We start from the raw sequence: 16573 nt of genomic DNA on the forward strand, positions 1-16573 counted from the left end.
GCTGACAGAGAAGTACAAAAGCAGTTTGCATCCAGACTGTCAACATGAAGCTGAAAGAACTAAAAAATGACTGCAAGAGCTGTTTGGAGTTCAATTTAGGAGGTAGGTGTGAGATGCTACAAAAAACAAGGAGAAAAATACCACTCTATCAGTTAGAATGTGTCAGGTTAGTACTAAATTATTTTCCATACTTATTTTGTGAATACAGACTCTCAAGACTATCATCTTACTCAGCATTTGGCACAGCAAACATGACAAATGTGACCAAAGTAAAAGTTAATGAAAAGTTATCACATTCATTGACTATGCCATGAAAGTAATCACATTACAAAGAACTTTCTATTTGAAAAGCCAGCATGTTTAACTACTTGTTTTAAATGGAAAACATTTCCAAATATACAATCCAAATGTTGCTACTGACCAGTGGTGAATCTTCATATATAATAAGACCGTCTTTAACAGAAGGTTGCAGGGTAAGGCTTTGCACAGTGGTATCCCTAAAATGCGGAAAAATAGACAGTATTAATCAAAAAATACAAAGGAATTTTAGTTACAATAAAATGCAAAATGAATAAATGAAAAACTCAAGGCTCTCTTTTTCTAAGAGGAAAAAATACTTTTGTTTTGTTTTTTAGAATTCTTGAAGAACTTGAACAGCTGGCTTGCTGTGCCAGCTTAGTGGTCAAAGGTGAGTATTCCTGTCTCTGTCAGGGCTTTTACGGTTCTCCATTTCTCATAAACCCTGGCAATGAAAACACTGAAAAGTGAACCTGTATCTTTTGCACGTAGGCACATTACTACTGTTACTACTATTTCTAGTTAAGCATGCTTAAACTGTCATGACAAACAGAGGAATCTCCCCAGAAGAAACAAACAGGAATTTGCAGTATCATAGTCAAATCATTAATGTTTTAGTTGCTCTTCTCCACATACCACCATGAAAAAAAATAAGACTAAAAATACTCATGTGGAATTCTAAAAATCAACTATTTTTAGTTCCATCCAAACCATACGAAATGGAATAATTTTTACTAGCACTTGCTACATTTTATATAATGAATAGTGTAAGCTCTTAGATGGGACAGAGGCTTTAACAGCATAGTATTTATTTTTGAAATTGTATTTCTGTTTGAATTGCTCAGATGATTTTTTTCCTTCAAATTTAAAATAGCATTAATTAAAATCTGTAAGAAGAATGTTCCTAATCTTCACAGTTTTTATCTATTTCAACCACCACTGAATGTACAGATAAATAAAAAACAGTTGCCGTTCAGAAAGGTCGAGCAACAGACATTGCCGCACTAGATGTACCTATACAAATTATGTCCTTAACCTAGGGAAAGCCCCTCTTGATTCTACAAAATGCTTGTCAAAACTTTTGTCAAGATCCGTAAAACCAACCCTATTTACCTTGGGGTTCAGAGGGATCAATGACCTAAGGAATAATCCAGATATGGGTGATGACCATGACTCCCACAGCTTCATGGGCAACAGGATATGCAATTCAATCTTAGGGCAAGTAGCTATGCCATCCCTTTCCTCCTATATTTCAAAATTTGGATTAGTCTGCATCAACAGAATGATGGACTATTCATATGACAAAAGCCACCAGAAGCATCTCACTTACGCGGCTTGAGATCCACAGGCTGTTTGATAGATAAGGTTTGTAACCCTTGAATCGCACGTGAGATTTGATGCAACAAAAATCTCTTACCTTTCACAGCCATGACATATAACAAAACTGTTTGCTTAAGCTAAACCAACTCACTGTGCCAAATATCCATCTTACTTCTATCTTCAATTTTTTAACACCTTCTAAAAAACCAACAATATTCTGATAAGCTCCATGGGTACAGGAAATCAAACACAGTACTGTTTGCAGTAAACTATTAAATGGCCAGCTTCCAATTACAGTTTTAAACTGACGGCATAACATGCACATTTCCTTTATTTGAAAAAGCTGTCAGCAGGATTTCTATCCCTAATAACGAACAATTTCTCGTTTAGCTTTAAACTCATGATGGATTTATCCCAGTGTTTCCCTTGCACAGGAATAAAGCACAAGGTGGGAAGAAAGATTTTTAATATTTAGCTACTTCATCTGAACTTCAATCCAGGAGAGGAAAGGTTAACAAAGGTGAGACCACCTCCACTTCATTTAACCCCAGCAACTGAGGAGTTCATAAGCAGCAACACTTCCCAGAATGCTTACACGCATATTGTATTCACATGTAACACATAAGTTTTTTAAACCACTAAAATCAGCAGTAGCATTAATCTGTTATCTTATAAATCCTACCATGGGTGTAAACCCAAAGCTTCTATTATCATCCTGCTTGTCTACTCATTTCTGCGATGGGCAGAGAAATCAATAATGGATCCAAAAATAACAATAAATGAACGGCTTTTGTTTCTTGTAACACAGGTGATTTCAGGACTAAATCCTCAGACTGTATGTATCACCCTATCTCCATTAGCAGTTTTAATTTCTGGTTCAAGGCTATACAGTTGCAGATGTAGAAGAATTTTAAAATGTATAAACCAAACCCTGGAGTATAAAAAGGCACAGTCATCGGTTATTAATTAGTCAGAAATAATTCACAGAAAAATGTTCTAAGGAATTAATCCAAGGAGAAAAGGGGAAAGATTCATCGAACCTGAACCGTGATCTCTTTAAAGTAATAGAAAAGTGAGAAAATGGGAAGATCTAAGGAAAGCATAGGCCAAGAATAAAGTAAAGGAAGATGAAGCACTATAGGATGCTTTACAGACCATAAATTTGCACTTAGCAGTCAATGGATGAAAAAAATAAAGTGAACAGAGCATGGCAGGAAAGGAAGATTTCTAGTGGTGGTGCGTTACCACGCACAGGTGGTAATGGAAAAAAAAAAAGCCATAAATGTCAAATGGCATTTTACTGTAACACAAAATAGGGTATTTTACTTTTGGTGAGCTAGTTAATCCTCTGGCTCTGCAGAGATTACTTACAACCCCCTAATACGGAATACTAGCGCTTAGTATCACCAGCAGATCACACAAATCCTTAGGACGATCTCGTTCTTCAGGTAAGACAGACTAGACCATACCTTTGGGAAAAATCAACACTAGAAGAGTTTACAGTTTACTTAAGTGCTGCTGTAAAAGTTGCATAAATCACAAGAAAATTGTAGAAAGTATCAAAATGAAAGAACAATTGACATCCTAAATCTAGCTTGTAACTTTTTTCCTTATTTTATTTGTTGTTTCCTCCTTTCTCCTACTTCGTTGTTATTCAGTCCTAATATTTTAAGGAAATGTTTCAGGGGATTTGCAATGTATTCTAGAAGCTAAATATACAGCCAAATATTAAATCCATTGGCTGGATGACATAAGTGAATGCAAAGCTCCTGTATTTGCTTAGACTATTACAGTCAGCCATGTATATAAGAATGATTCAGCCAGGGTTAATACAGATAAATGTTATTCCTCTTTCAGAATCATAAGCTATGCAATTAGATGTCATTAATTTCTGTTCTTTAGTAACCTAACATAACCTAAACACAGTAAAGAATAGCTAAAAATAATTTGCCTCCTTCGGGATTTTTCTTCTTAAATTTCCACTTTGTAATGAATTGTGTAAATATAAAGAAACTGAAATACAGAATAATAAAAATATGCTGTCTGAAATATTTCTGAACAATATGGTATGCCGATTTTCCTAAACGTAAAATATGTCTGGCACTCACAACATTAGACTGTAGAATTTCACTCCCACAGGAAAGGAACTAAAAACTGTAATTCACATTCACATATTAATATTAGCATCTTAGTATTAACTAGGCTCTAACAAAGCTATGAATATCAAAACCTCCTAATTTCAGCAGATTTGGCACTCAAGATGAAAATAGTTCTGACACAAAGAAGCAAAACTGTGGGAATGTAGAAGCCAGTGAGAACAAGCTGTCTGACACACTGTCATCCTGCTCAACTGAACTGATTTATCTTCTCCTGACTGTAAAAGAAAAATACGAAAAGCTTCCTAAAGTCTTTCCTAAGAAAGTATTTTGATTTTTATCAAGCAAACCATCCTCACAAGCTTGCCATGAAAGAAAAAAAATCTGCTGCTGAAACTCCACAACTTTTCTGACAGTACCACTTAATTCATAGTAGGACTTCAGAGAATTCTTTTGGTTTTTTTTTTTGTTATTAGCTCACATCACTGCTTTTTATTTATTTTTCCTCCTGCTGCATTATTTATCCTTAAGGCAGCTATTTTCTGAGGTCTGTGGACTTACTTGAACGTACTAGTCTGTGACAGTTACTGTTTCTTTGACAAGAATGCCTTCTTTCTGGGGAAGAACTATGAGATGCAGCAGGAGAAATTTCCATCAACCACAGAGGCTGTTCAGACCACTCTGTCCCTATCAATTTTCAAGATTTACCCAAATTCTATTAAATAATTGAATTTTAAAAATTACTCCAAAAAGAGGGGAGAGGAACTGCACCTGACAGCAATTTATTGTTTAGAATAGAATTCTCCTCTATACAAATCCAATCAATGAGTTCAGCGTTTCTTATTCCATTCATGTGAGACAGAAACTTTCTCCCAGGCTCTTTTCAACTGAAAATTTGGAGTTGTTTGGAAAGCTGAATACCTCAAAAGACATTGAAACAGGGCAGGATGGGAGGCAAAGATGGAAAGAAAGTAAATCTCCATGCATTCTGGATATCTTACAGTGAGATACAGGAGCTGAAATTAGCCAAGAGGAAAAATTAAGGAACAAAAGAGGATTAAGTTCCTCTTCTGAAATTTGTGTTAGTTCATCTGGGGGACTACCTGGCTGAAAGATGCTTCTTTAGAGAAATTAAATCAATGCATAAAATTCTTGATTAAAAATGTTAATGCTGTCTATATGACATATTTGCAAATATTCCTTCCATGTTTCAATACTTCCCTCCCACAGAGGGAACGTCGAACATTCCCAACGTTCCTCCTCAGAACGATGAAATGTAAACACCAAAACAGAATTTGATCCACTGTATAATTTACTCGTTACTGTCTAACAAGAAAAGGAAAAGGTACTTCAATGCTTTATTTTAAGGCTTGAGTCCTCAAGGAGGCTTACGCCCAAATACAGGACACAGTGTCAGGACCTCAGTTAACATCACAAACATCTATATTCACTGGAATTACTCCATCTTAACAAGTGCTAAAGTGTCCTGGCTTTTGTATGTACTTACACTAAGGCTGGAAAGAGTAAGAGTATCTACGAAGGCAACCTTGTGTTTTCAGAGTTGGTGCTCTTAGTAACAAGCTTAGATAAACCAGATTCAGGTTTGACCTTCCTTTTATTAACCAAATAGAACTTTATGGCAGTTAAAAGGAAAAATCAGAGATGCAGAATATTTGCTCTAATAATTGTTGTTCTTTGTTTCTGTGAGATATCTATCTATCTAAATACCTCTGTACATAGATATAGGTTTCTTCTCAATTACATTTCAATCAGACATGAATATACCCATCTGCTGTGACCTAATTTTAAGAGTATTTGAAAAATAATTAGGTCAGGGGCCATTTGAAGCTGTTAATTGGTTAGCTAATCCAGTCATGGATTATCCTGATGAAGAGTAGGCGATCTTAACACAAAGAATCTGCATGACTTTGACATTTACAAATTAATTTCTCTAGCCAACCTATCATACAGCCATTGCATTGCATGATCTGACCACTATGTTTAGGAAATTCTGAAATATCTGAAAAGCCAACCAGCTGTCTCGTTATTCTCTAAAAATAACACTGTAAAGCCTTTTTGATTTATCTGTATGCACTGATGATTAAATGCCCTTTTTTTTTTTTTTCTGCTAGGCTGTTACAGCTACTCAGCAGGACACATATTTGTTTAAAGTCCAAAAAATTATTTGGAGTATAAAGGTACTCATTACTCAGTATGACTGTGGGTGGCAGAACAAAGGCTAAAGGGAATTATATGTTTAATTCAGGCTGTATGCTTAAACCAAGTTACAGAATTACTTATACCTGATCCATCCTTCAAAATGAGACGCAACATTTTCACATAATTTGTTATAAGAAATACACTTGCTTTAATTGTAAAATCCATAAATGAAGAAACATGACACCCTACAGCTCCCCTTATTGTGTGTAAGAATATATTTCACTGAGTAAACAGAGAGAAACTGTTACTTCAGCTTTAGAACAAAAATGAAACAATGGCGTCTTCCAACCTAAGCTATTTCTTCGTAACAGCCCCACAGCAGGATATTCAAGCTAAATTCAATTCCTACAAAAAGACAAATGAAGTAGCTTTCTAACACCTGGAATCAATGACAATAGCAGAGCTAGTCAGCCACCTTATTAAAAGCTAACACTGGAAACAGAGACCATTAGTTCGCGTGAACTCTTGGAAGCTTTTGCGCTACAACCCTGTATTGACTGAAAATGTGTTTAAGAAAAGGAGAAAAAACAACAACAAGAATAAGAAACCATAAAGATACCTATTTTATGCTAGCCAATACATTCGGTGCTTCACAACATAAATCTTCGTAACAAAAATATGCCATGTTATTATTTATTTCCAAACCTGAGCTGCGTGAAGAATAAAGCACACACTAAAAAGTTACTGTACAACATTAAAAGAAAATATTCTAGACATATACATACAAGACTCAAAATCATCAAGAAAAACTACCTAGCCTTTTTTTTGTGGCTGCCAACATACAAATACACAACACACACACACACACAACTTCACTGTGTTCAATGGATTTCTCTAATAAACAAGTGCAGCTTAAGAGCACTTGCTTCAACAACAGTCTGCTACAGAGACAGCTTTTCTGGGTTGTTCTTTTTTAAAAACAGACCTGAAGAGCTAGATCAGCATTTAAATAGTTTTACAACAAGTAAATATTCTTCCAAGAGAAGATAACCAAATGCAATTCTGAGAACAAGTACACTATAATTCTACAGTATCAAGTGTTCATCTGTGTCTGGAGCAAAGGAAGTTATTTCTTCTGAAACAACTTTTTAAATTAGAATTTAAAAAATCTCAAGTCAAGTAAGCTGAAAGGGTAGTTCTAAATTATTTCAATAAGTGAAACAAGTAATTAGATTTTATACTGATTACATGTGCTGAAAAAGAGGGAAAGAAATTAACATCTAAAGATTAATGGACAGTCTGCAGTAAGTATTGCTTGTAGGGACACCATAAACTCATTTTTCTACCCCAAACCTCTCCATTAATTTGATTGTTAAAGATCACAGCAAAATTACATTTATTTTGAAAAGGATAACATATGCAAACTCAGTTAATTTTTGGAAGAAAAGATCATCAGATTACTGTAATTTATTAGGTAACTAGAAAAGGCACAACACAAAATGCAGTAGATTTTTAAAATGAACCCTGTATCACACTTTCTAATCATCAGTCACTAGAACAAACACAGTAATTTTGACAGGAAGACACAATACCATAGGTAAATTCTTTGAAAGGAAATGTAACATTAGGAAAAAATCAGAATAATGTAGTGTAATATCTTCTAAAATAATAGCAAGATTATCAGATAACAAATAGAGTTTCTGTTGACAGGGGTGAAACATCTAATTTACAAACAGCAAAATTGCTTTAGCACGTATGTTAATGCCTAGAAAAGTGGAAAACAAGAAATCTCACCTTATAAGAAAAGATATCACATGGAGAACTAAGACAATACGGCTAATTTAAAGGCACAAACCTTTTTATTTAAAAGCTAAAGAAGAAAACTTCCTACATTCTCCATTTTCATGAAAAGGCATCAAATCATATTTATAAGCAGTTTGGACTCTTTCAACCTTACAGGGAACAACTCTCGTACACCAAAAAAAAACCCACTCCCTCTTTTTGTCATATGACTTCATGAGAATTCATATTCTCTTTTTTGACAATAAACTAATTTCCTAGAAGATTATTTTCTTGATACACAGAAAGAGAACACTTGAAAAGAACTAATCATTTCATGTCTTCTGCAGATTCATCAAGGCTCCGAGCAGTAGAAAATCCATTCCTAAGCCATCGGTAAATTATTGATGTAGATTACACTGCAGTCTACTAAGCAAAAGCTTCTATTTCTGTAAGCAATGACACAGCTATGTAACTGCAGACCTACATACAGAAGGTGTCAGAGTTGAGGTTGACTAGTTGTTTTACTTATCGTGACTTCAGTGGCCACGTCTGTAGTGGCTGGGGGGGATCTAGTTCTCCCACAAGCTGAGAGTAACCAAGTTCCCATCCGATGGAAAGGATCAGTGCTTTTCACTCCTGAACAATTTGAATTGTGTAGAGGAACGCCTGTGATAGACACTCTGCAAAGGAGATGGTGGGCTGCAATTTTTTGTGTTTCCTGCTGCTGATCTATGGCTGAGACAGCAGGAAGCCAGAAAACATCTCAGAGGAATTTTTCCTTAACAACTGCTCATCATTCACATTCATATCGTATCAATAAATAAATGTTCCAGAAGTTATCAAACTTATTCTCATTACACAAAATGTTCTTATTTTTCTTATTCTGAAAACAATGATGAGTCTGAAGCTGTTTCTTAATTCCCTCAACTTTAACTTCTGTGCCATATTGACACATTTAGGCGTCAGCTAAGGACAGTGCAAACAGACTCCTCACATGGAACAATCACTGCTGGATTATCTATAAAGATGACAAGATAAACTGATTCTTAACTTTTTTTTTTCCTACTGAACATTTTTGATTTAGCAAGACCTGTTACTATAACATACCTAGAATAAGAGGGTATTTTTATATATATATATAAAGTTTATATATATAAGCTTCCTCAAAACCTGGGGTCATCCAGCTACCTTGCAGAAATCATTGGTAAATCACAGAATCACGGAGTGGTTGAGGTTGGAAGTGGCCTCTGGAGGTCATCTGGTCCAACCTCCCTGCTTAAGCAGGGCCACTTAGACCCAAAGTGCCCAGGACTACGTCCAGACAGCTTCTGAATATCTCAAAAAAAAAAATCAAGGAGCGTAACATATACCAAACTTTAAAGAAAAGGTACTGACACAGAAAAATTAAAATTGTGCCTTCCTGAACCAAGCAAATGTGTTGCTTGGAACACAGATGTTCTTTCCACAGTTAATTTTTCTTAAAGGGACTAGCAAGACAGAGAGGCTTTTGTTTGCTATCAGAGCAATTAGGAGCATACTCCTGATGGCAGATAATAATTTCAGGGGGTTCCCGTTGCTCTTTTTGGCTACATGAGTTAAAGCCAATTCAACCCCAGCAGAATAGAGGTGGCGGCTTTCACAGCTCTTGAGTTGACACTCTGTGTTCTCCACAGTATTTTTCCACTTCTCTTTAGTTGCTTTAATTAATATTTCAGATAAGAATAAATTACATCTAAATCTTTTTTCCCTTTTTTTAAGCTCATGTATTAAAGACTAGCAGTGTATTTTACTGAAACTTGAGATCAGGTTATACCATATGACTCCAAAAACTTGATGTATGTATTAATCCAAATGCCTTTAGCACATAAAACATAGCACCTCATTTATACTAGCCGAAACTGCTATAAAAAGTGAATCTCTGAAGTTTATATCTTGATAGTCAGAATCTAAGGTTTTAGGAAACTCTTCTAATACAAATCTCTTCACAATTAAAAAAAAGAAGTCATAAATCGAGCTTGCATTGGAAACAAAAGGATAAATACTGTATTTCTGTAATATAGTCTACACAAAAACAGTAACTTCAAGGAGGAGAAATCATTGACACTAAAGTTTAAAAAGCTGCTTGACAGTATGACTTAATTCCAAATAGATGCAAAACTAAATGTTTAAATAACAGGTAAAGGACATTTTACTTCAGCAAAACCATTCTTTGTGTGCAATTAGTTAATTTGATGATAAGAGAACTAAAATTAATCTTTTTTTCTTTGATCACATCAAAGGAGCCAACCGTCTAAAGTCCATGATAGTTTCTTCTGATGTTTTTATTCAGGAGAGCTGGAGTTTACATTTTTATATTTATCTATTACTCTTATCAGTGCTAAGACTATAAAATCCTTCTTAACAAGAGAACATGTTCTTGCCTGAGTCTTCTCTAAAGCTTTAAATTTTTTTTCTTCCTTCTGTGGAATCTTCTTGGTCCAAGAAACTTCATAATTTAAAGAAAGATATTATCAGTTTCCATGAAATCTGTTTCCTGATTCAATGAAATTTGTTTTACAGATCCACGATTTAGGCTACCAAATTTAACTTCAGATTTTGCGTAGAACCACTGGCAATTACTTTCCACATCACTCACATGAGAGATGGCAAAAGTAGTAACAGCAAGGTTCATAAAACAATGAGGCTTTCTAGGGTTCACGCATTTAGAAGCAATAAAAAGACTTGACTGTGCTACATTTATTTGGAGGACATCAAAGTTTCTTAGAAGGTCAGCTGGTATGTGTTTAATTTTTATTCAGACTTCTCACTGGCCTGTGAATGCACAGGCCTCAAAGATTTTCATCTTTCTAGTAGCATGATGAATACATGCTCAAGGTGAAAGCAGTAAAACCTTAAAGTTTAATATTAGGCAAGGTGACGCTGTTTGTTCTGTAACATATAGCTGGTGTTCTGGGTGCACAAAATGGAGTCAATTATCTCAGAAGGGTAAACTAAACTTAGGATTTCTCTGCTGAATCTTACTCTTGTAGGAAAGAAGTGACTGGGAATTCCTGGCAAATGAAAGTTCTTCCTTAATATGGAAAAGCAGCAAGATTCTTCCTAAGTGCATTCCTTGAGAGAGGCTGTGCAGAGCTACACTAAATTACCTGTTTCAGAAAGAGTCACAATCAATGTGATGAGAGAGTTGGCCAACTCCTGATCAAGTCCTAATATTAGGAAGTATGTAAGAGAAAGCAGCTAACTTTTTGAATAATTTATAAGCAGACATTTTTCTTAATTTCTTTACTCATTAAATCTAATCACTGTTTCCTTCCAGTTAAGACTTTCAGTTTCATGGTCCCAAAATGATTTGTAAGACTTCACAATTTCAAGAAAACGAACCTTCTCAATGAGGTGCTATAAGAAAGGTTAAGAAAAAAGATTTATAGCCTCCATGAGCAATCGAAACCTTAAGGTCAGGCTGACCCTTCCCATGTGAATCACTGGTAGAGCAAGTAAATACAGATGTCAGAAAGGATGTTTAAGGAAAAGCACTCTCTTTTTTCGGTCTTTTATCTCCTGTCATCATCTTGAAGTATAAGACATAAAACATGAGACTTTAAAATTACTCTTGGTAATAGCTCATTGCCTCTAAGGCAAACATTTCCTACTTGAATGTCTTTGAACATATGTCATACGTAACATAACTATCGATGTAGTGTTAGATCAGCAAAACTCCTTATACTGTTTCATCAAGAAAGTAAAAAACGCGCCCAAAACAAAAAAGCCTTCAAACCCCAAACTAACAAAAACCCACTAAACAAAAAACCCCACCCTAACCAAACAATCAGCAACCAAAACCAAACTAAATTTAATGGCATTTTTATTTCTTTTATGTTCCTACTTTTTGCCAAAAGGGGTGAGGCATTCTTCTGTAAAAGACACATACATCAATTACATTGCATAACAAACTGTACTAAACGACATCACAGTGTATTTCTCCCTTATTTACCTCACAGCTACCAAAAGTAAGCATTTCTGTAATATCTTCATTATTTTGGCACTTAAATGCCATTTAAAAAACTAGTTTTTGAAAAATGGCAATTAGATCCATAAATAAGAATACTTTTGAAATTAAGTCTAATTATTTTTGCCTATTATTTATTTACTACTTTTATTTAATACATAGCATTACATTTTAGTATAGGTCTTCATTATATTAAAGTTCTTCTTACAGTTTTTTCCACTCCAGCAGTTTCTTCTCTGGCTACCTCTTAATTATAGCCACCTACAAGGATATTTTGTAGCTAAAGATATATCTCTACTCCAGAACAGATACTACTCAGTTGCAACACCCATTCCTTATGAGCATTATTATACATACATGCATATTACTTGTTTTATAGCTAATTATATGAAGTGACAGTCAATATAGGCAACTTCAAAAACTCATGATGTCATCGTCAGACATTTTCTGACAGATTCACTACCTCACTAGAAACTCGGAGCCTCAAGGATATGCAGCTGACAAGTGCACACTCATTTCCAGAGAGACTAGTTGAAGCGGAACTAGAGAGTCCGTAACTGAAATTCCAAGGACTAATGAGGTACCATCTGTCAAACACATTTCTGAAAGTGCAGAGAATGTCCACTTTTCATCTCACACTGAATCACCTCCGCATTTTTCATGGAGAAAGCATTAATATTATTCCTTTCCCTTGCAAGATAATGAACTAGAACACATGCTTTGAATGTTCAATGTCTTGAGATCTGTAATTCAGGTATATGAGCACTATTAAAAGTACAATATTTAGAAATACTTTCCTGTTGGCATGCTTAACGGTATTGATGGTAACTAGCTAGGAAATCTGCAGAAACAGCCAGGGCTGTCAAAAATGAAGTGCACATAGAATCACAGAATGGTTAGGGTTGGAAGGGACCTCAAAGATCATCTAGTTCCAAGCCCCCTGCCATGGGCAGAGAAATCCTCCACTACACCAGGTTGCCCAAAGCCTCATCCAACCTGGCCTTGAACACTTCCAGGGATGGGGCATCCACAACTTCTCTGGGCAATCTGCTCCAGTACCTCACTACCTTCAATGTAAAGAATTTCCTTCTTATATCTAACCTAAATCTCCCCTCTTTCAGTTTAAATCCATTGCCCCTTGTCCTATCACTACACGCCCTTGTAAAAAGTCTCTCTCCAGTTTTCCTGTAGGCCCAGGATTCTAACATATTTTCTAACATTCTAACATATTTTCTAATAAAATACGTCTAATGCCATAAACTGACTGCATTTCTCCCCACAAAAATATCTAAAAGCTTAGTAGTGAACTGCTTTGGATTTTTATGTAAACTTGCTCTTATTTTGTTTTGCAATCCAAAACTGTTCATTAACAATATCGTAGTCCTTGTTTAAACATTCTACAACATTTACCAAGGTATTACATAGACTGACTTCTTCACAAAGCATTTCAAAATGCTATTCAGGAAATAGAAATTTCTGTTTTTTCTATATTCAGGAATTATTTTTGTAGAACCACATAGGACTGCTCATCACTTTCTACTTCAATCTATCCCTAAAACCCTGTAACCATAAACAGTATTTACAGAGCCTATAGAAGTTTGTCTTGACTAGATTGAAAAAGCACATTTTTTTCCCTTAGCAATGTATCAACTAGCATGTTGTAACTAATACATTCTACAGCCTCATCATCACCCCAAATATTGTGCTTAGACAACACTCTCCTGAGCTATCAGAATTTATGTGAAAGTACTGTTCTGCTTGACCACATCTCAGTGGAGAACAATTTTTCAGAGACACACATGAAAAGACAGAAATACTGCAGCATTTTGTGAAATAATCGGGATTTGCAAAAATGACAATGTGTTTTATCCAGAAGGAGTTGCTGGCTGCTCCAAGCAGAGATGGCAAGAAAGTCAACACAAATCTGGAAGTAGCAGGTCACAAAAAAGTGATGGAAATACAGGAGAGGTAGTATAAAAGAAAATAGCAACAGAAAAGGGATGAGATATAGAGCTATCCAAGTATCAGGAATAAATCAGGAATACGAGTACAAGACATTTGAAGACAAAAGCTGAGGGAGAAAGTAAGAGAAAAAATGTTACAGAGACTGTGTTGTTAAAGGGCAAAATATCAAAGATGTACATTTTTATTAGCACTATTTAAAAAACAGTGATTATAGAGAGAGACAGAGTGACGAAGCTAGGAAGTTGAAGACAGAGAGGTAAAGGTTAGGAATGAAGCTGAAAAAGGATGCAGTTCAAATTGAATACGTGTAGAAGACTCCGTTTCAATCTTTATTGCAATTTACTGATTTAAAATTCTTTCATAAGAAGCAGGCAGAAAATTTGGTATTATTTCAGCTTTTGAATTGTTTTCAATTGCTTTGTTGTCTTGAAGTCTGTTTTTTAGCCTGCATATAAAAAAAAATAATTCTAATCCAAATCTTTATGGGTAAGAAACAAATACATGTACTTAGCAGGACTGGCAGGAGTATTTCTACTTCCTCTTATATTAAGCAATGCGATTGCATTAGATTCTTGTACCTGATCCTCAGCCTGTCAGCTGATTGCCTCTGCCTATAAAACGGAGGACATTCCTGTGGTCTGTGTGCCACCTACCATAATAGGGTCTTTGTTCAAACAGTAGGAAGAAATTAAATTTCAGAAACATTAGTTTTAAAACATGGGAAATCAGATTATAAACACAAGGTATGGAAACGTAACACATTCTTACCTATGCAGCTGCAAATACTCTCTGGGCCTGTTTAAAAGGTGAAGAAATCTGTCAACAATCTTGTTTTTCCCAACACCCTGCAGTAAATAAATATAATATTAAGACATAATATAGATTTACACATTTAAGAGGCACAAACAAAGAAAAGGTAACTTTCCAAAACCATTAAAATACTCTCCATATTCTTTTATAGGCAAATACAATTTCAAAGCACATCAAAGAATTCTGAGCACAAGGTAATGATATATATTTCATTTTACATATATATTTTTATGTATATGCAAAATACTTATCTGTATTAGCAGGAATAACCAGAAAGAGGATTGCATCCCTAGAGTTAGTCACATATGCCAATGCAACCTTTTAGCCAACACCATTTTTTTTCCAGTCCTTTCATTTCACAAAGGTATTGCGAGGCTGTGAATGTGAGGAAGTTGGCTTGCACTTAATAGGAAAAGGTAATTCTCAGTGGTCATAGAAAACATCCCTTAAGTGTCATATGGAATTAGAGTGTTGCCTTGGCAATATTTGCAAATCTCATTCCACTGGAGTTACCAAAAAAGGCCCAGATCGAATCAGAATTGGGCTGGAGATCAAACTGACCTATAACTTGCCTACTGCAGGATGTCTGCATTAAAAAGCTGTGCAGAATGATGACACTGGATTTACAAAGTGATTCAGACGTTGCTAACACCCTGGTGTGTCCTGTGCAAGCGGTTCAGGAGCTGGTACTTCAGTCCAGGCCTAGCCTGGTCCCATGGAAGGAAGCAGCAGAGTGTAATAATTAGGTGTGTCGCTGGAGAACATCCTCCACTTTAGTCTCATCCTTAGAGAATCCAGGTCATACACCCCTTGACATGTATCAAACTGCAGTAATAAGACTCCCTTCAAAAGCACATTCCTGATCAGGTCTAAAATGCTAATGTAGATGCAGATCAAGATGACAGTTCAGACGAAGAAATTCTTATCCCTCCTGCAAGGATGCAGCCGTAGACTTGGGAGCTCAGAATGACTGAGATTACCAAGGGTTGCAAAGGAAAAAGAAACAGCATTAGCAGAAAGAAAAGTTCCATTGTACCCCAGACAAAAGCTGTTTAACAAGAACACTGTCCCTCTGGTGAGATTCTCACTCTGACTGCATGAATGCATCTCGTAGTCCACACCAGTGTAAAGTAAAGCAGATAAATATAAGCCACAGAAAGATTAAAGAGATTAGATTAAACCAACTTGAGACTCTCTAATCTGTTTCACTTGGCATTGAAACAGAATAGGAGCATTCAGAGTTGCAAGTTATGACATTTATGACTGTAGGTTCCAGCTGAAAGATGGTAACTGCCAGCTGCAGAACTGCAAACTGTTTAAGCTTCTCAAAACGAGACCACAGTCTCTCATCTGACTACATTTATGAGAATGGAGAATTGTACACATGTGTGTAGTAGCTGAAATGACACAAAGAGAGTTCTCACCACGACAGCAGAGGAAAAAATATCACAGAGCTGACAAAAATCTAACTACCTTGATTGTACCGCAGACTCGACTCCAACACAGGAAAGCCAACTCAAGTTAGTGCTCTGCCACACGCTTCCTCACAAACCTTCTTCCATTCAATTTTTCAGAAGAATCTATAGCTTTACACACAGGTGTAATAAGAAGCTGCAACACAATATCTATCACCAGTCATTTCTGAAAACTGTCACTGGAAACATAGTTCTCCACTGCTTCGAGTGGATGAAATTGTGCTAACAGTCTTCCAGGAACTCAAAGAACATAGCCATTTGGGGGGAAATATGCAACTTCAGGAATTGCATCAGAAGTATTAAAAGTAACCAGAAACAGGGTAAGAATTCTCTAGTAGTGCACATGGACAGTTTTATTCCTGTAAGTTTCCTACTACTTGCAGTCAGATACTTAAAATCATAAATGGGAGAATAAACAGGAACACTCCTGATGTCAAGCACAAAACACCCATGCTGAAAGCAGCTTCCTTTACTTTTCCTAAGAGAGCTAAAGATGACTGGGCAGATGGCTGCACGCAGTTTTCTGTACCAGTCCCAAGCGGATTGCATATCCTTTTCTCTGCAGAGCGGGACTGCAGCCAGCTGTGGCAAGCACAAAGATGAAGAAATAGATCAACATATTGAATCAATGTAAAACATACTTAGTATCAAACAAAATGGTT

At 35.8% G+C, this 16573-nt stretch overlaps 1 protein-coding gene and 1 non-coding gene across 2 annotated transcripts in view; both read right to left on the reverse strand.

Annotated features, from left to right (window-relative positions):
* The window catches only part of VWA8 (von Willebrand factor A domain containing 8), a 198992-nt gene that overhangs the window by 93680 nt on the left and 88739 nt on the right, over positions 1 to 16573 (reverse strand). Inside the window, exons 21-22 of the mRNA XM_086611803.1 lie at positions 14395 to 14471; positions 422 to 497 (exon numbers count right to left, since the gene is read on the reverse strand). Coding sequence (XP_086467929.1) covers positions 422 to 497; positions 14395 to 14471 — 153 coding nt within the window. The remainder of the gene's footprint in view (positions 1 to 421; positions 498 to 14394; positions 14472 to 16573) is intronic.
* Positions 15295 to 15370, reverse strand: LOC147529437 (small nucleolar RNA SNORD36). The gene has a single exon (XR_015222674.1). It is a non-coding gene; the product is annotated as a small nucleolar RNA SNORD36 (small nucleolar RNA).

This window comes from Tauraco erythrolophus, chromosome 1 (genome assembly GCF_009769465.1).
Source record: "Tauraco erythrolophus isolate bTauEry1 chromosome 1, bTauEry1.pri, whole genome shotgun sequence".
NCBI classification, from domain to species: Eukaryota; Metazoa; Chordata; class Aves; order Musophagiformes; family Musophagidae; genus Tauraco; species Tauraco erythrolophus.